This window comes from Cibotium barometz, chromosome 29 (genome assembly GCF_041138505.1).
Source record: "Cibotium barometz isolate CiBa-2024 chromosome 29, ASM4113850v1, whole genome shotgun sequence".
In the NCBI taxonomy this organism is placed as follows: domain Eukaryota; kingdom Viridiplantae; phylum Streptophyta; class Polypodiopsida; order Cyatheales; family Cibotiaceae; genus Cibotium; species Cibotium barometz.
The window spans coordinates 29,002,726-29,022,389 of record NC_141074.1 but is presented as its reverse complement, the minus strand read 5'-3'; the positions used below and the strand labels follow the sequence as shown (position 1 = coordinate 29,022,389).

Here is a 19,664-nt window from a genome sequence, read left to right as displayed (position 1 = left end):
CCCTTCCCATTTTTTCAGTTTCTCTAGAAACTCAAAAAATGGAAGGGGTAAGGATTCCATTCCATGGTAAATTAATCATATACTATGTTGAATGCCTGTTTTTGTGTTGTGTTATCAACTTTGGCAAAGCCCAGTGGAACAGAATCATAGGTCCTACAAGGGACTTTCTATGGAGTTACAGGAGCAGTGAACAAGAGAGTGGCAGCATGGTTAGCCTGGGACAAGTTGAGTATGCCTAAAATGGAAGGAGGTATGGGTATTCTGCATCTCCTTACTCATGGGTTTTGCCAGAATTGCTCTTCTTCTTTCCAAATGCCTACTCCAGGAAGAGGTTTGGTCTCGAATGTTTAAAGATGTGGTGGAAGACTCACTTGTCCTTCAAAAAGGCAGATGGCTCAGACTTATTAACCGGAGAAACAAGCTGCTTTCTTTTGCTCCCCTTAAGATCTCAAACTCCCCCCCTTTTGTAACTTTCTATGTGGGAAATGGAAGGAAGTGTTGAATCTGACTTACTGGGATGGTTGTCCCAGAGTTACAGGCAACTCCTTTCTTAGCTTGGGGATCTAGTGGTCTCATAATTTTAACCCCCCTTTGGCTCTCTTAGACATTACTTTAGCCAAAAATTTGAATAATAAAGGGTTGAGAAGACTAGCTGATTGTTGGGATTGATCATTGGTAGGCTTTGGACTACTTTCCCAGAGAAAGGCAGCTAGAAGGATGATGGGCAGAAATACAGAAAATACAAAAATACAGATGATGGGCAGAAATACAGAAAATATGGGTATCCACTGCCTTTGATGACTCCTGCTGGACAGATGATGGCAGAAATACAGAAAGTATGGGTACCCACTGCCTTTGATGACTCCTGCTGGATAAAAGACTGGATGTGGTTCAATGGAGTGAAGTTGGATAAAGGGACAACTAAGGTCTTATACCTAGAATTGAGGAAAAGTGAATTGAACACTGAATATTGTAATAGAGTCTGGAAAGTTAACTGGAAAGCTGGAACTTGGAGGAAGAGGTGGAAACACATATGGGAGGCAAACATCCCCTTGAAATTTCAAGCTTTTCTATGGAGAGTCTGCATACTGGCCCTTCCCCTTGGGACTAAACTTCTACAAAGGAACTTCACCTTAGGTTGTTGCCCCAGGTGTAGAACAGCCTTAGAGGATAGGAGGCATGCTTTCTGGGCTTGCCTTGCCATTAGGGGAACTTGGGTTAGAATGAGGAAATGCGTAGCCAAGTCCCTAGGAGTTCAGGGTCTTTGGGGAGATTGGGTTCTTGGAAGGGGGGTTGATGTTGAGGATGTCATTAGTCTGTTATTTAACATTATTATATTTGGTTGCTTATGGGAGATATGGGTATATAGGAATAGTATTGTCTTCTAGAAAGGGGGGAATATTGGTCTAGATGTGATTGAACTAATGTATAAATGTATTCATTTGTGTTGGTCCATATATAAGTTAAATAATGCTGACATATTCCAAGCAATATACTCTCCGCAGTCTAGGATCAGTTGATTTGCTAATTAGCAGACCCTTGTACATACTAGGTTTCCTAATTTTTGGTTTTATGGAGGGATATTCAGGTTATAATGTGAAGTCAAGGCTTCCCAAATATGGGCCAAAGACAAGAAGGGGTATCTCAAGGAAAAACACCCAATCTACACCTTTGTGGCCTTTATAGAGAACCCCCTAGGCACCAGGCTTGGGTTGGCAAACATGTCTTGGAGAAGTTGCCTCCCAAAGGCTGTACCTTTGAAGCAATGATGATAGCATGCATACAGTTGGGGTACCATGTTTCTTGGAGCCAGTCTTCCTTTGTTTGGGAAGATGATAGTTGGGATCTTTTATGTAAGCTGCTCAATTGCAATGTAAATGATCTCGAATAGGCTTTAGCCTAGGGCCTCTCTGAACTTTTTGTAAGGATATTATATATATATCTATTTCCCAAAAAACGAAAAGAAGAAATAGCTGAAATTTATAAGGTCATGTACACCAGTCTACCGAGATTGTAATGAGATTTATTATTGTATGCATTTGCCACTAAAGGCAGATCCTTCTTTTATTTTTTGAACCAACTTAAATTAGTTTTTAAAGCTTAAATTATAAATTAACCTGTGAGCATGAGGCATACAAATTTAAAGCACACTTGAGCAGGCACGGTCCAAATTTTGCGATGGCAGGGGTTAGGGTTTTCTGAATCCACACAGCACAAGACCATGCTGCGCTCGCATGCATTTGCAGCTCTGGGACGGAGGATATCATCTCTTAGCTCTCATGCGTGGAAGGATCTCTTCACAGCCCATGATCGCGTGATCTCACATTGGAGCAGAAGCTTCTCAGAAGCGGCGGCGCTAGTGGAATATTCTGGCGACTCAGTGCCAGACCTTCCGGTCCCCAATCCAGACCTTGCAGAGGTTATAAGGGCCATCCCAAGAGATGGCGATGGGAAAATCATTTCAAAGCGAGAGAGGAAAGCAGGCAGAGTCCCCGGTGTCGTCTACAGTCTGGAAGATGGGGAAAACGGTGGGCACAAGCAGCTTATCTCTGTGGAAACCAAACAGATTGCCAGGCTCCTCAAAAGAATAGGCTACAGCTTCTTCCTGTCTCGCACGTTTGAATTGGAGGTACGCCCCGAGATGGACTCCGAAGTCATCATTTCCAGAGAAAGGGTTCTACCTCGCTGGGTAAGTTCGCACATGCTCCCACCGGGAAAGGAAAATCATAAATATTATTCAAATCGTGGTTCGTCAAGCAGCCCTTTTTTTGTCTCACTGTTCTTTCTCCAATTCTTATGCTGATGAGATCATAATTCTGTATCTTATTATTTCTAAGCTTTCATGATGTTGTAAACAATCCGTGTGTGATATGAAATACCAAAGTATTTGCTAGCACCACATTTCCAAATGTGTCGGTAGTGCAGCAATCCCAAATGTGTCATTACAGAGAGGGCTTATTTGATGTGCTTAACAAGTGCATTGTCATTGCCTATGATGATGAGATTATTGACATGCAGCATAACATTGATTAAGCCGTCGTCCATGTTCAATGAGATTATGATCCCGGGATCCTTGCTGGAGAGGTTGTCAGAGGACTTGATCCATTTGATTCCCAAGGAGGGTGGTGATAGATTGGAGATTCAGGAGTGGGGAGTGGACATGGCATGATCCATATGACAATGAGGAGGCCACTGGCACCCCCTCCTTTACTTACACCGCACGCTTGGGCCACAGGATTCAGATGCCAGAGATTGAAGGCATTCCAACAACAACAAGGCATTGGTAATCTTTTGGCCTCCCTCCTCAGTCTCTCTCAGATTTTTGGAAGAGGCCATGGGATAGTTTTCGGCCGTGAAAGACCACTCTCTTTCTATGGTAGTTGGCACATTGGAGCTTGGCGGTTGGCACTTTTGGCTGGCCACATAGGTAGGCCAACAGTCTGTTTGAGGTGTGGCCATCTCCAGGAGTCCCGACTCCCAACATCATTGGCTTTGGGATTTTTCGAAGGCCCAACAGGTTTGGAGTGGATTCTCTACATTTGTACTATGGACTGGCCCCCTTCCCGCACAGTTACGTGGAGCATAGTTGATTGGGCCACTGAGGTCGAGGTCGTAATGGCATATGAGGAGGAAGGCGGGGGACTTGCCCTTTAGGTCTCTCATCTTCGTGTTTCTGCAGTGCTAGTCCCAGCACCATCCATTGATCATTGGACTCGAGGTTCTAGCCAAAGACGGGAGATTTGTAGCAGTATTGCCATTTGTAGAGCTTGATGTAGCGGGGCCATCAAGGGCACCCTCACTCCGCCACAGCGGGGTCCATCCGGAGACTTCGGCTTGATATCATTCATACCCTCTGTGGACACTGGGGGAAGCTTCAAGTTGGCTTTGACCGCATGCAGAGACGTCGTGAGGCCTTCTTGAGGATTTGGCTATGCAACAACCAGGCCCAAAATGCCCAAAAAGGCCCTCATTAAAAAGACCTAAAAAGGTTTTTTTGACCAGGTCGGCCAGGCTGGCTGACTATGCGAACCGACCTGTCAGGTGGGGGACCTGCGCTGTATAAAGCTGGCGCTCTACCGCCTGCAATACATCATCATTGCATATCACGGGTGTTCCATCTGCGCAGCACACCACAACAGCAGCTCGGTGTTCATTGATCATCATCATCATCACAGATTTATCATCACATATTAGCAGTTGGCATTATACCACCTGCACAACACACATTAGCAGTCCAATGATCAACACCTCATCTTCATCAACCTGTGTTCAGAGTAGCTCGTATCAACAAACCATCCGGCTTGCTCCCATAGCACCTTGCTTCACCATTCATAGTAGCACCCTGCCCTCGCACACGTCTGCGTTTTGGCAACCACCTTCCTCGGGATCCTTGCTTAGCACACTGCTCTTGTGCAGTCCTGCGTTCCTAGCCCTCGTCATTACTCAGAGTGCCACCGTTGTCTTCAACGCGAGCCTTCGTCATCGATCGAGCCTCTTGCTTCGACTTCGTCTTTGCTTCATCGCCAGTCTACTACTCAGAGTCACTTCATCGGACCACATCGGTGCCTTATACAGAGGCCCTCTTGTACTGGATTGCATTCACCATTATACATACATTCATTCTTCCATTTCATGTTGTGTTGATTTGCTCTAATCTCTCGCACATTAGGTTCTTTTGTCCTTTTTCTCTCATATGGTATCAGAGGTATCGTGAGCAAAGGGAACGAAGACCTCGAGAGCACACAGCATGGATCGACTACCCATGATTCCGGAGCACCCGTCTTTGTCACCAGAAGTTGATTCTCCTTACTCAGATCTAGACCACACGGAGGATGGGACTTCTTACTGGAGAGTCCCGTTCTAGGTCTTACATTGGGAGTCAACCAGCCCATCTACACCTACTCATCCTCTACACCTTTGGTATCACGACCTTCCTCTTTGAGCTTATTAGACTTCGCTTTCAGAGGGGGATACATGCCTACAGCTAGCATGCCAGTATCGGACTTTGTTATCCAGTCTCATATGGAGAGCCTTGCTACGTAGTCTCGTCGACAGCCTGGACTTTGGTTTGGGTCATTCTCTCAGGGAGGACAAGTACCACCATGGTTGTAAGACTTGTTTAAATGTAGCCAAAATCCCAAAGGATCTCCTCGTAGAACGCTCCCGGTTCGAGACTCGAAACCTGCAAACAAACGGATAAGTGTATTACGCAATCTTCTTTCACGAAATCCAAGAATCCTTTCAGGTTCGTGTGGAACAAATGTCATGTCCTCGATATCTATGATTTCTTGAGGAGTAACTAACTCGTCTGTTCCACCCAGTACTTCCTTAAGTCTACAGACATGAAATACAGGATGAACTTTCACATGAGAAGGCAAATCCAATTCATATGCAACTGAACCAATCCGTCGTGTAATATGAAATGGTCCACAGTATCTAGGAGATAATTTTGGAGATCGACCTATCCGTAAAGTCTTGGAATCTTTTGGAACTCGTAAATACACCATTATTTCTTCAGAGAACTCTCTGGGTGAACGATGCCTATTAGAATAAAATCTGTCTCGGTCTTGAGTACTTCTAATAGATTCCTTCGCAACTTGTAACATTTCTTGCATATCTTACAAAAAATTACGTGCTTCATCATGTTGAAGTCCTGAGAATTCCACTGTAATAGGTGATCTAGGTTGAAAACCATACATAAGCATGAAAGGACTAAAACCTATACTCGTATGCTTAGTACTGTTATATGCAAATTCTAACATAGGAAGATAATCCTCCCATGAACTCTGTCTCTTGGATACATATGCTCGAAGCATATCCTCCAAAATCTGATTCACTCTTTCTATTTGGCCATCAGATTGAGGATGATTTGAGGAACTCAAATTCAAAGTTGTTTCCAACTTCTCAAAAACAAGTTTCCAAAAATCACTCGTAAACTTAGAGTCCCTATCATTGATTATGTCCTGCGGTAATCCGTACTGTCTAAACAATTGCTCGATAAACTGCCGTGCTAATTGCGTAGCTGGAATAGTCTTCCGGGTCGGTAAAAATCTAGCCATTTTTGTCAAGCAATCTACCACAACCCGAAGAGAATCGTGGCCTTGATGTGTTCTTGGCAATCCGGTAATAAAATCCATGGAAATATTTTCCCATTTATTACTTGGGATTTACAAAGGATGCAACAATCCAGCCTGTCTAAAGTGTTCAGCTTTGTTTGTTTGACAAACTTGAGACTTGAGAACATAATCTTCTACATACCCTTTGATCTTTGGCCAATAAAAAGTGTGTTTCACTAACGATAGCGTCCTGTGTACCCCAAGGTGTCCAGCAGAAGGGGCGTCGTGACACTCCTTAAGAATCTTGGACCTAATGTCTGGGATCTGTGGTACACAAATTTTGTCATTACGGAATAGTAAACCATTCCAAATCATCCACTGGCCTCCTGCAGCCTGAATGATAGACTGCTCAGTCATTGAGTCTTGGTCAATCAATGAGCTCTCGTCCTGGATCTTCTGCCAAAATGGACCAAAATAACTATCAGCCCTGCAAAGCCCTCTCAATGACTGAAATAAGTCAGTAGAAATCTCGGTGAACGACAAAGTATTCACCTCTCTAATTCGACTAAGCGCATCTGCAACACTATTCATGGACCCTTTTCGATAACGGAATAGTAAACCATTCCGAATCATCCAGTGGCCTCTTGCAGCCTGAATGGTAGACTGCTTAGTCATTGAGTCTTGGTCAATCAATGAGCTCCTGTCCTGGATCTTTTGCCAAAATGGACCAAAATAACTATCAATCCTGCAAAGCCCTCTCAATGACTGAAATAAGTCAGTAGAAATCTCAGTGAACGACAAAGTATTCACCTCTCTAATTCGACTAAGCGCATCTGCAACACTATTCATGGATCCTTTTCGATAACGAATCTCAAAATCAAAATCTTGCATTAACTCAGTCCAACGAGCTTTCCTTCCTCTCAAATCATCCGCATCACACACATACTTGATTGATTGATGATCAGTCAATACCACAAACTTGGAGCCATATAAATAATGTCTCCAAACCTTGAGAGCATGAATCACAGCAGCATAAAGCTCCTTCTTAAGGGTTGGCCAACGAGATTGAGTATCGTCTAGCTTTTTACTTTCAAAAGCAACCGGTCTACCATCTTGAAATAGAGCAGCCCCGATGGCATAGTCACTGGCATCAGTTTCAAGAACATAAGGCCGACTAGGATCGGGTAATGCTAAGATAGGTGCTTCCTTGACTTTATCTTTCAAAAGTCTAAAGGCCATATCATTCCAAGTGATAGGCTGATTTGACTTACGTCCACGACCTTTCAACAAGTGGGTCATCGGTAGTGTAAGCTGAGAGTACTCCCGCACAGATTTCCGAAGAAAAACAACAAAACCGAGAAAAGAACGAAGTTGTTTCACTGTTCGCGGTATAGGCCAGTCCAAAACTCGGTCATAGTCAATGCTCAATCAATCTCTAGTGATCTTGTGTCCCAAGTAAATGATGTCTGTCATAAAAAACTCACATTTACTTAACTTAGCATATAGTCGATTCTGTCTTAAAATAGATAAGAAAATCGTGAGGTGTCGAACATGATCTTCAAGAGTACGACTGTATATCAAAATATCATCCAGGATCACCGCCACAAATTTTCCCAAATGTTCACGAAAAAGATTGTTCATCATTTGCTAGAAAGTGGCTGGAGCATTGGTTAACCCAAAAGGTAATACGAGAAACTCGTAATGGCCATACCTAGTTCGAAAGGCAGTTCTTTCGACATGCCTTTCATGAATACGTATCTGGTGATAGCCAGTACGTAAATCTATCTTCGTGAAATATTTCGCTCCTGCCAACCGGTCAATCAGGTCCTTGTAATCTATACACATTCTCCAAGTGTTGTCCTTCTTTCTCCAAAGCAACACAGGTGCACCCCAAGGTGATTTACTTGGACGGATCTGGCCCATCCTCAAATAGTCTTCGAGTTGTTTAGCCAACTCATCTTCCTCAGCTTGGCTCATCCTGTAAGGTGGAATACTGACAGGATGAGCACCAGGGATGCTGGTGTCGAACTGGAATTCTTCGAAGGTTGGTCCGAAGACTTTCCTTCAGTCGAGTTAGCCATAGGTGCGGAGAACTTTCTTTTATGCTTGTTCTCCTACGCGGTAACGGGTTTAGACTTGGAAGAGACCATTGTATCGTCATAGATACGAGCTAAATGAATGGCTTCGTCCAATGTTTTGCATTTGTTATTTTTAACCTATAAACGGTATGAGTCTGGTAAACCAGCTATGAAGAATCCCAAAAGAGTAGTGGGATCCATCTTTGTAGCTCTCATCTGCAAGTCCCTAAACTTCTGGAGGTAGATCTCATAAGTGAGATGTTGCGAGGTCATGGTCAAAGCTGTAAACCGGGCAACAACATCATAATCATCCTCTTTCTTGAGGAATTCCTTCTTGAAGACGTCTTCAAATTGTGCCCAAGTCGTTGAGTTCCTTCCACCAAAGCAAAGCTTTGCCTGAGAGGAAACCTGCTGCTAACTGGATCTTTTTTCCATCATCATATGGATGAAACTGAAAATGGACCTGCCACTTATGTAGCCAAGTGTCCACGATCTCCTTGGTACGTTGCTTTTGCTCGCCCCCGAACTGTTCCGGAGTAATGTTGGGGCCTAAAGCAAAGGCCAAGGTATCCATACCCGAAAGAGTAGATAGGGTAGTGGTCAAAAGAGAGATGGAGTTCTGCAAAGCTTGCATCATCTGGGCGGCGATTTGTGCCTGACGTTCCGAAGAAGAAGCTTCGAGAGCAACTTTGAACTCTTGGAAATCTGATTTGGACACATAATCGTCAAAAAGATCGGCATCGGTATCTTCCGTAGCCGGCAAGCCTTCGTGTTCGATAAGGGGCTCCAACTCGGATTCTTGGGTCGACATCTTGAAGAGGGCAAGTGGAGAGAAAATTCGATCTTGCACAAGAATAGTGCGAGAGAACTTGAGAGCTCGAGAGCTTGAAAACTTGAGAGATGTGTGGCAAGAAGCGCACTTAAGGGGTTTATATAATCTTCCCCAAAAGCAACTTGAGCTTTTGCTTTTGTGTTATTAAAAAAATAATTAAAAAAAAATATATATATTCTGTTTTCTTAAAAAAAAAACACCTTTAAACATTAGGGGCCTTTAAGCTCTTTAAAAAAAAAGTTTAATGTAAAAAAAAACGAAAGCACCCAAATCGGCAGATTGCTTTTATTGTTTTTTTTTTCTTCCTGGAATTAGAGCCGCCGGCTTCGCCTTGCTGCCGTCACCTGCGCTGCTGCCGGGTGTCCATGGCCGCCTGTGCCATCCTACCTGCGTAGGCCTGGCCACAAGCCGACGTAGGCTTGGGCGCCTGCCAGCCTGGCCTAGGCGCCTGCCTGCGTAGGAGCCTATGTAGGCCTGGCTGGCTGCCTACACACCTGCCCGCTTGTTCGTTGGCGCCTCCAACATCCGGTAGCTCACGACCAGTACACGACCAGCACCGCCAACGATCCCCATCTCTCTCTCTCTCTCTCTCTCTCTCTCTCTCTCTCTCTCTCGTTCAACCAAAAGCGAACATGCTTTTTTTTTTAAAGTTTTCTCTCACGACTTGTTCATGCGACTGCACAAACATCTTCAGCCTTCTTCTTGCAAAGCAAAACAACCCTACCAAACCACCTACACCCTCATCACGGGTTCTTTGATGAAAAAGCACATACTATCTGAAAAAACAGCAGCATGCATAAACAAAACAGCAAGCTTCTTGAACACATACCTTACTTCGACCTCATCCTCTCTACCTACCGACTTGCTTGTTCACGAGGCACGCTCTGATACCACTGTCAAAACCCCAAAGGATCTCCTCATAGAACGCTCCCGGTTCGAGACTCAAAACCTGCAAACAAACAAATAAACGAGAAGGGGGTGCAGGCCTGACTCACCACCCAACCATGATAGGCGTGGGCAAGCCCACAATCTTGGTTGTCCCCACCGAGCCACGAGCTGAAGGTTGACGTACCGGCCAATCTCTACCTCGCGACGTCCCATACCGCCACGAAGCTACCCTCGCGGGCCTTGAGATTGTTGCCGGCCTCGGTTGCATAAAGCAGGTGCACGTCTACACTAGATTCAGGCTCCAGACCATAGAGCTCTCACAAATCACGCGAGACTCTATATGACTAATGACTAACCTTGGCCACCCTTTTATGGTCATCGGGCGTCCACACTTGGGCGCCTGCCCGTCCATACTTGGGTGCCCGCCTGTTAGTCTATCCGTAACTCAGCTCGCCAATCAGCCTGCCTAGCTCCAAGCTTCCCCAAACCTCGAAGCTAGTCTTGCGTGCGTGTAGCACACGGTAGATACACACTGTGCACATGACAATAGGGATTTCCCATTCCATCGGACTTGGAAATTAGCTTTAAGAGAGGGTCGTCACATCAACTGAGCCGGAGACCCTGTTAGTTTTGTATGTACCTTTGAGTGCTTATGTGCCTAACACTACCTGGGTGTCCACTTCTGCAGCACAGGTTAATATGGTACCAACTACTACCCTCAATCCTTGGAGTAATGTGAACCCGAATAGAGGAGGGTCTAGGAGCAGAATACGCTCCCAGACTACTGGTGTACAAGGAGATAACACTGCCTTTTCTTTTGGTTCACCTTCTATTTTTGCTCCTAGCCTGACATGATAGTACATGTGTGGTTTGTGGGGCCTGACATGGTGTACATGTATGGCCCATGGAGCCTGACATGATGAAATTCTCTGGGACTAGCTATCTTGGAGATCTTTTGCATTTATGTTCTGGGAAAGGATCATGAACCCTGGACATTTTATCGGATACAACTAAGCAGATGGGTGTTTCTTCCAATATAATTGCACTTATGTGTGTACATGACTTTGATTTTATCTTTGGATGACTTGTCTTGTTTGCCTGGACAATGCCTGAGATTTCTGCCTGTGTTGTCCATGGGTCTGGGGACGCGTGGGCACCCTGTGGACGTGTATGTGAACACCTGCTTGGGATTGATAGGTGGTCTACATGTGTTTTGCAAGTGGTAAGTATTACCAAAAACTCAATTTACAGCTTTATGAGTTCACATGTTAATAATTATTGGTGCAGGCTCACACTCACTTATAAGTGACCGGACAACTTATAAGTGAATACACATTGAGTAGGACTTATTTAATACACGTGGTGGTCAAAAACTGGGCATTGGACATTATTTGGACTTCCTTCATGTAGGCACCCCCTTTCTGGACCAGAAAAGCACACGTGTGGGCTATTTTCAGCAAGGAAGCCCTATTATGGGAGAAAACTCCAGTTTGGAGGTAGGTGCCTGCTTTTCCAGGTGCATGGGGGCTGGTCGACTGCTTCTCCAAGCTGTTTACAGCCTTCTATCGTGAGACGAATACCTAACAGGTGCATGGGAGGTGTTGGCCGACTCCTTCTGCATGTTCTCCACTGCTGGCCGGCTGATTTACAGCTGAACAGTGGCTGGACAGAGGTAAAAAACAGAGAGGAAGAGCTGGTCGTGGGCAGCTAGATAGTTTTCCTTTCAACCGGGGGTTTGCAGGCTTGTGTACAATTGCTGGTCGCTTTCTTCTGAGGCTACTGAGGGCTGGTTGACTGCAGAAAACAAGGGCTGGTCGACTTGCTCTATGAGCTAGATAGGAAGAAGAAGATGAAGTTGAGTTGTCCCGGGCTGATGTGGGAGTACTGTCCATAGTTGTCCTGCATCTGCTTGATGCCGGGAATGCTCACTTGTGCTGAGAATTGTCAGCAAATTTAGTTTATGTTATACTTTCTTGTTTTCATATTGTATTGGAAGAAACAGGCGCAGTCAGCAAATTCAGTTTTTGTTATGCTTTCTTGTTTTCATATTGTATTGGAAGAAACAGGTGCAGCCAGTGGTGAACCCTGGGCACCCGCAAAGTTGTATTGGAAGCAGACTCCTTTTTGGTAATCTAACCATAAAAGGGGGGGGGGTGGGGGGTAGCCCATCTTTTGGCCCTTAATGTGGTGTACTGTGCAGATTTGTCATCTTGTTTCATATGGCATGCTTATGTGTATTTTCAGATTTCATGATTGATTAGGTTTTCCATGTTGAGTTGCCCTTCCGTTTACATTGGTATCAGAGCCTGGCTTTCTACACAGTTGTGCCTAATATGATGCTGGATATGGCTGTAAGGAGTCATTATCCGTGAGAGAAGGTTGGGATTTTGAGGTAGCCCTCGTCTTATTGTTGCGCCTCGAAAGAGGTTACCTTTGGTTTAAGCGGCAGTGAGCGTGTGGAAAGACTTCGTGGCCCTCCTGTCTGTGTAGGGGCACTGTTGCACCCTTGCAGTCTATTCGGTGTCATACTTGGGGAACTGGTAGAGAGCGATTCTGGGGCACGGAAAATTCTTTTCTTTCTGAAAAGCTGGAAGATACATTATGGCCAGCCATTCTGATCATTATGTGGAGGACTCTTTCACCCGTATTCGCCGCATATGGGAAGAAGATAGAGACAGGGACCATGTTGGGGCTTTGGCGGATAACGATCCACTGTTGTCTGCCAGGGCTGAGGATCAGTAGGATATTGATGCCTTGAAGAATGAGCTTGAAGAGCTCCGTGCTTTGCAAAGAGATCCTGATGTACAGAGGGTCATAGAATCAAAGTCTCATGTCAAGGCTGATGTGGTCACTTTTGATGCAATTGCCCAACAAATGGAAATCGACAAACCTCGAGAGTTGGCTGTTGCTTATTTAAAAAGCCGTGGCGAAGTTGTTTCTGATGATGAGGGCAAGTGGGTCTTCACACGGTAGCCCCACAGGCTATCCCGTGAAGGGAACTCCGATGATGTTGTGAGAGGGCATGCAGCCCGCACCAATGATGTGAGGGGGCATGCAAACCGCACCAGTGATGTAAGAGGGCATGCAGCCCGAGCAAGTGTTTTGAGGGGGCTTGTAGCTAATGCAACAGATATGAGGAGGCATGCAGCCGGAGGAGATGATGTACATCGACATGTAGCTCGTGGGGATGATGAGGGGTTTTTAGCCCATTTGAGAGATGCAGAAGATCTTCATGCATTGTCGGTGGTGTCTCCACCTTCTAGGTATGTTCCTGCTCCTAAAGTTTCATCCAGAGTGGAAGGTGTTACGCGGAAAATCAGCCCTAGATCTCGGCATCGTCGCCAGCGTAGGCATGACGAGGAGGATGATGTATTAGAGCGTCGGGTTGCCCGTCATAGCAAGAAGGGCAAAGAGTTCAAGTCTGGGGACAAGGACATTAAATTCGAGATCTATAATGGAAAGTTGGATACTACCAAGGCACTTGCTTTCATAAGGCAAGTTGAAATAGCCTTTTGCATGGAGAAATTGATCGAGAAATCTATGCTCAGGCATGTGGGTATTCATCTTAAAGAGACTGCAAGTGATTGGTGGATGGCAAAGCTTTTGCATAGGATAGCTGCCCGTACATGGAGTGCTTTCAAAGAGCAATTTTATGATCAGTTCCTTCCTCCCCACTTTGAGAAGGATGTACGAAAGGAATGGGATTGGCTAACACAGGAAGAAGGCGAATCAGTTTCCTCTTATGTTTCAAAGTTTTGGCGGATTCTTCTCAAGGTCACACCTTTCATGATGATTAGTGAGGACGAGAAGAAAAGAAAGTTTGAGTCAGGGCTGCAACAAATCATTCAAAAGAGCCTTGTAGTGTATTCCCACAACACCTTACTGGAGCTCATATACTCAGCAACTATTTATGAGGAGTTACATGGCAAGGGAGCATCAAAAAGACAAGAATTCAGCTCATACAAGGAAAAATTCAGAGCTGGAAATGAGTAGAAAAAGGGTGGACAGCCACCTAAGTTTATGCCTAATGAGTCCAAGGATGCAAAAGGGGGCTCAGAAAAGAAGCCGAGGGGTAAAAAGGATGATCCTAAGCTGTCCAGACAACATATCTTTGATTGCACGAGAGAGGGGAAGTGCTTCACATGTGGGAGCAAAGATCACATGAAAGCTCGATGCCCCCAGAATCTCAAAAGAAATAATGTGCAGGATGCCAATCCGAGTGTGAATGTTATACCCGATGTTCAGGGTAACAGTGCACATGAACCAAAGAGCAGAATCTTATGCAAAGCTTGGGGCAAGGTAAAGGACCAAACGACTTTATTTCTTTTTGATAATGCCTCAACAGATAACTTCATTCATATCCATACAGATGGCTGTTGCTCTTGGGTTAAAGCCTAAGGAATTGGGCATGGACTTTCATGCAGATGCTACCTTTGAGGGCAAGGAAGTTAAGGTCACTCCCATCATTGGGAAGCTTCGCATACAAATACAGGGATATTTGTTAGCATATTCATCCTGAGATTCTGCTCTTTTATTGTCACGTGCATCCCGCACTTGGATGCCACGTAGACATTTCTGTACGGAAGATGCAGGACCTGGGATGGTGAACTGGTCCCATGTGAGCCCAGTCCAGGACGAGTCAGCCAGGGATCCATCTCAGTTGTCCGAGGTCAGGTGTGCATTGTCTTGCATAGGAGTCTAAGGTCAGGTGTGCATTGTCCTGCACATGAAACAGTGCCAGTCCGCGCTGTGAGTCTCCCTCTAGAATGATGTCAGTGATTTTGTGTATCTGGTATGGTACCGGATGCCATATCACTGAGTAGTTAGTGTTTGGGACAAGGGGCCAGCCCATAGGGCTACCCCGGATCTTAGTGTGGGCATGGGAATGGTGTGGAACCACCCCCATGAGGGCTAGGAAGGCCCTGGCTGCACCCACCAGCCATGGGTAGGCCATGGGGGGGCTGTAGGACAGCCCAGGGGCAGGCCCCGGGGGACTCTCTCTATTTTCTGCACTTCTCCTTTCAATTTGTGCGTTAATTTCCGTCGCGAAAAGAGTGCTGAATTCTGAGTATTGAAGTTACCGATTCTTCTCCGAAGCTTCCGCATATTACAGTGGTATCAGAGCCTACTTCAAGTATAAAGATTAAGCAAAGAAACCAGAATTTTTTCTCGCTCGTGATGTAGACATTTCTGTACAGAAGGTGCAGGACCTGGGATGGTGAACTGGTCCCATGTGAGCCCAGTCCGGGACGAGTCAGCCAGGGATCCATCTCAGTTGTCCGAGGTTAGGTGTGCATTGTCCTGCACAAGAGTCTAAGGTCAGGTGTGCACCGTCCTGCACATGAAACAGTGCCAGTACGCGCTGTGAGTCTCCCTCTAGAATGATGTCAGTGATTCTGTGTATCTGGTATGGTACTGGATGCCAGATCACTGAGTAGTTAGTGTTTGGGACAAGGGGCCAGCCCATAGGGCTACCCTAGATCTTAGTGTGGGCATGGGAATGGTGTGGAACCACCCCTATGAGGGTCAGGAAGGCCCTGGCTGTACCCACCAGCCATGGGTAGGCCATGGGGGGGCTGTAGGACAGCCCCAAGGGCAGGCCAGGGGTAGCCGACTGGTTATCCAGCCCTGGGAGAGGTTTAAGGCAAGTTTGGGGCGGCCCATACAGGCTGCCCAGCCTCCAAAACGGGGCATTCAGTGCCCAGCCTCCTAGGCAGCAGGCGCCTAAGTGCCCAGCCCTATTTTTTATGCGCATAAGTGCCCAGCCATGCATTAAAGTGATGCGCAACAGTTTATGTATTTTTTCCAGCATTTAATGCTGTGGTCTCAGTCGTGGGCAGAAATGGAACTGGCCGACTGCTGTAGTTGGGCTAGTATAAAAGGGAGAGCCCATGTTCCCATTCTTTCATCTCATTCTCCACCAAGAGCTCAAGCATAAGAGGCTAGACAAAGCCAAGAGGGTGCTAAGCAAAGGGGTGAAGGATTCAGGTCAAGGGCAGGGTATTCCTAGCCAAGAAAAGGTCCAAGATTGCTGTATTTTCTTTCAGATTTCTCATCATTCTAATAAAGCAAATACACCATCCGTGGTGGGGGCCCTACAGAGGGTAATTGGGACCCAATACTGTGTCCTCTCCACCTCCCCCCCTCTCTCTCTCTATTTTCTGCACTTCTCCTTTCAATTTGTGCGTTAATTTCCGTCGCGAAAAGAGTGCTGAATTATGAGTATTGAAGTTACCGATTCTTCTCCGAAGCTTCCGCATATTACAGTGGTATCAGAGCCTACTTCAAGTACAAAGATTCAGCAAAGAAACCAGAATTTTTTCTCGCTCGTGATGTAGACATTTCTGTATAGAAGGTGCAGGACCTGGGATGGTGAACTGGTCCCATGTGAGCCCAGTCCGGGACGAGTCAGCCAGGGATCCATCTCAGTTGTCCGAGGTCAGGTGTGCATTGTCCTGCACAAGAGTCTAAGGTCAGGTGTGCACCGTCCTGCACATGAAACAGTGCCAGTCCGTGCTGTGAGTCTCCCTCTAGAATGATGTCAGTGATTCTGTGTATCTGGTATGGTACCGGATGCCAGATCATTGAGTAGTTAGTGTTTGGGACAAGGGGCCAGCCCATAGGGCTACCCCGGATCTTAGTGTGGGCATGGGAATGGTGTGGAACCACCCCCATGAGGGCTAGGAAGGCCTTGGCTGTACCCACCAGCCATGGGTAGGCCATGGGGGGGCTGTAGGACAGCCCCAAGGGCAGGCCAGGGGTAGCCGACTGGTTATCCAGCCCTGGGAGAGGTTTAAGGCAAGTTTGGGGCAGCCCATACAGGCTGCCCAGCCTCCAAAACAGGGGGCATTCAGTGCCCAGCCTCCTAGGCAGCAGGCGCCTAAGTGCCCAGCCCTATTTTTTATGCGCATGAGTGCCCAGCCATGCATTAAAGTGATGCGCAACAGTTTATGTATTTTTTCCAGCATTTAATGCTGTGATCTCAGTCGTGGGCAGAAATGGAACTGGCCGACTGTTGTAGTTGGGCTAGTATAAAAGGGAGAGCCCATGTTCCCATTCTTTCATCTCATTCTCCACCAAGAGCTCAAGCATAAGAGGCTAGACAAAGCCAAGAGGGTGCTAAGCAAAGGGGTGAAGGATTCAGGTCAAGGGCAGGGTATTCCCAACCAAGAAAAGGTCCAAGATTGCTGTATTTTCTTTCAGATTTCTCATCATTCTAATAAAGCAAATACACCATCCGTGGTGGGGGCCCTACAGAGGGTAATTGGGACCCAATACTGTGTCCTCTCCACCTCCCCCTTTCTCTCTCTATTTTCTGCACTTCTCCTTTCAGTTTGTGCGTTAATTTCCGTCGCGAAAAGAGTGCTGAATTCTGAGTATTGAAGTTACCGATTCTTCTCCGAAGCTTCCGCATATTACATTTATGGTGCCCATATAGATTGGTATTGCCCGATCATTGGAAAATATACAATGCCTTTCATGTCAGTTTGCTGAGGCCTTATGTGTGACCACCTCCTATGAAACCAGTTTTGCAAGATCTACCAGAAGTGGATGAACTTGAGGAGGTAATGCAACCCAAGCAGATAGTTTTTCATAAAGAGCGCAAGTATGCAAGGTGGCAAGCTAGTGCGCAGGTATCTTGTGAAGTTTAAAAACTATTCGGCTATGGATGCAAAATAGATGGACGAGGATTATTTTTTGCGGATTATCCGGACCTTCTGAAGGCTTACTTGTGGATATAGCTCTCATTCCAAAGCTTACAAATTATGGGATCGGGAGTCGCGATCCTTGGTGGTTTCTCGCCATGTTCGCTTTGTTGAACCCTCAATAGATGATTCTTGCTCTCATATCGAGCTTACCATTGAGGTCCCTTCTCCTTTCTTGATCACCCCAACTCCACCACCAGCTTCTCCACCATCAACTTCTTTACCCCTTGTCTCTCCACCCCCACTTCCTCCTTTCCCTGCTTCTCCTCCTGCTGCTCCTCCTATGCAATGGAGGATTGCCCCCAAGATTCTACGATGGTGGAAACCAGTGTTAATGATTCTCATCTCTCCGATATGGAACTTCATCAGCTTGCTGATTCTTCAGTGCAATCTTGACACAGGCACGGAGATTATAGCAGCTTCGTCATTTTTGTAACCTCGCCCTGATGAGTACAATAATATGAGCCTAGTATAGCTAAAGAGGCTCTTTCTCTTCTTGAATGGCGGGCAGTCATGGAGACTGAGATTGATTCCATTGAGAGAAATCGTACATGGGAGCTAGTGGATCAACCTTTACATCGACATGTTATTGAGGTCAAGTGGGTCTTTAAGACCAAGTTTCATGCTGATGGATCTCTGGACAAACACAAAGCCAAATTGGTTGTGAAGGGGTACTCTCAGATTGAGGGTGTGGATTATGAGGAAACTTTTGCTCCTATAGCTAGATTGTCACCAATTGGCCGACCATTTGGTCCATTCCTAGTTTTTGCGTCTCGTTCACTTGAGGCCAGGCCGGTGTCTCGTGTGAAGAGGCCAGTATTTTTGCTGACATGGACGGGAGCCAGACTGGTGCCACCCGTGTGTTAGCAGGATGGTGTCGTATGGACGGGAGCCAGATCAGTGCCACCCGTGTATGACCTGGACTGTGTTCGATCCATGGGACTGTCACGCCATGGAAGAGCCAGTATTCGTGCCGTGTTTTACCTATGGGACTGTCACACCATAGGAAGACTCGTGCTTGGAACTGTGTCTTACCTATGGGACTGTCACTCCATAGGAAGACTAGGTTCTATGTTTTTATGTCGTGCCAGTTTTGTGCCGACAGATATTTTGTACTTGTTCCATGAACGGGAGATATGTCCATGTTACTTTTTGCACATGCACACATATTTTGCATGTTTGAAACTGTTTTCGCATGACATGTATTTGTGTGTTTGCTTGCCTGACGTGTTACTTACTGAGCGGGGACGCCTGCCAGTGAGTCGTGAAGTCTGCTCTGTATTCTGACAAGTTTCAGTGCATGTGAACAGGTGGTAAGTATATGGTACTTGTTGTTTTAATATTTAAATTCTAACCCCTTTGTTTTATAAGGTTAGGGGTTCACACTTATTTAAAAGTGGGCACCCCCTTTGGGCACCCACTTAGGGGCCAAGGTGGGGAGCCTCACTTTTAAGTGAGTGTGGGGGTGGGCATGGTCACCAACCCCCACTAATCCCCCACATGCATGCGTAGAAATTTACTAAGGTTAACTCCACTTTAAATTTTATAAACAAAGGCTTTCTCCATCGTGGATAGGAGCAGCGTACGTTTCCACCCTGTTTTCGTGAGACTACCAGCGCTTCAACCCTTCGCTCCTCAGGCTGCGCTTGTACTCGGGCAAACCACTCTCTACAGGCTGGCTGCAACCACCCCTGCAGGTGGCTGCCTTCTCTTTCCACCTCTACAGGCGACTCCTTCAACGGGCTGTACCCTCTGCTGCCGGCTGCGCTTGCCCCTCTACAGGCTGGCTGCAACTACCCCCCACAGGCGGCAGCATACTTGAAGGCTGGCGCTGTTTTTTCTCCTCTGCACTCAGACGTGGGTTCCACCTCCACAAGGACTATTGTGGTTGCTCTCACAGGCGGCTACTGACAGGCTGCCATTTTCTCTACCCTCAGGACATTGTCCACCATCAGTAAGTTGTGCTCATTCTCTCACAGCAGGCGGCTGTGGTCTTTCGTGGTGGTGCTTGTCTTGATTCTTCACGAGGCTACTCTTTCTTCAACAAGGGTGGTTTCATCTTCATCATACCGCAAGTATTGGTCTCCTATCAACCATCTACAAG

The 19,664-nt window shown here is 46.3% G+C and overlaps 1 protein-coding gene across 1 annotated transcript in view; it reads left to right on the top strand.

Annotated features, from left to right (window-relative positions):
• Positions 1-2,130: 2,130 nt before the first annotated feature.
• The window catches only part of LOC147622014 (uncharacterized), a 40,473-nt gene continuing 22,939 nt past the window's right edge, over positions 2,131-19,664 (top strand). The window contains exon 1 of the mRNA XM_086823065.1: positions 2,131-2,689. Coding sequence (XP_086679191.1) covers positions 2,222-2,689 — 468 coding nt within the window. The 5' untranslated portion in view covers positions 2,131-2,221. The remainder of the gene's footprint in view (positions 2,690-19,664) is intronic.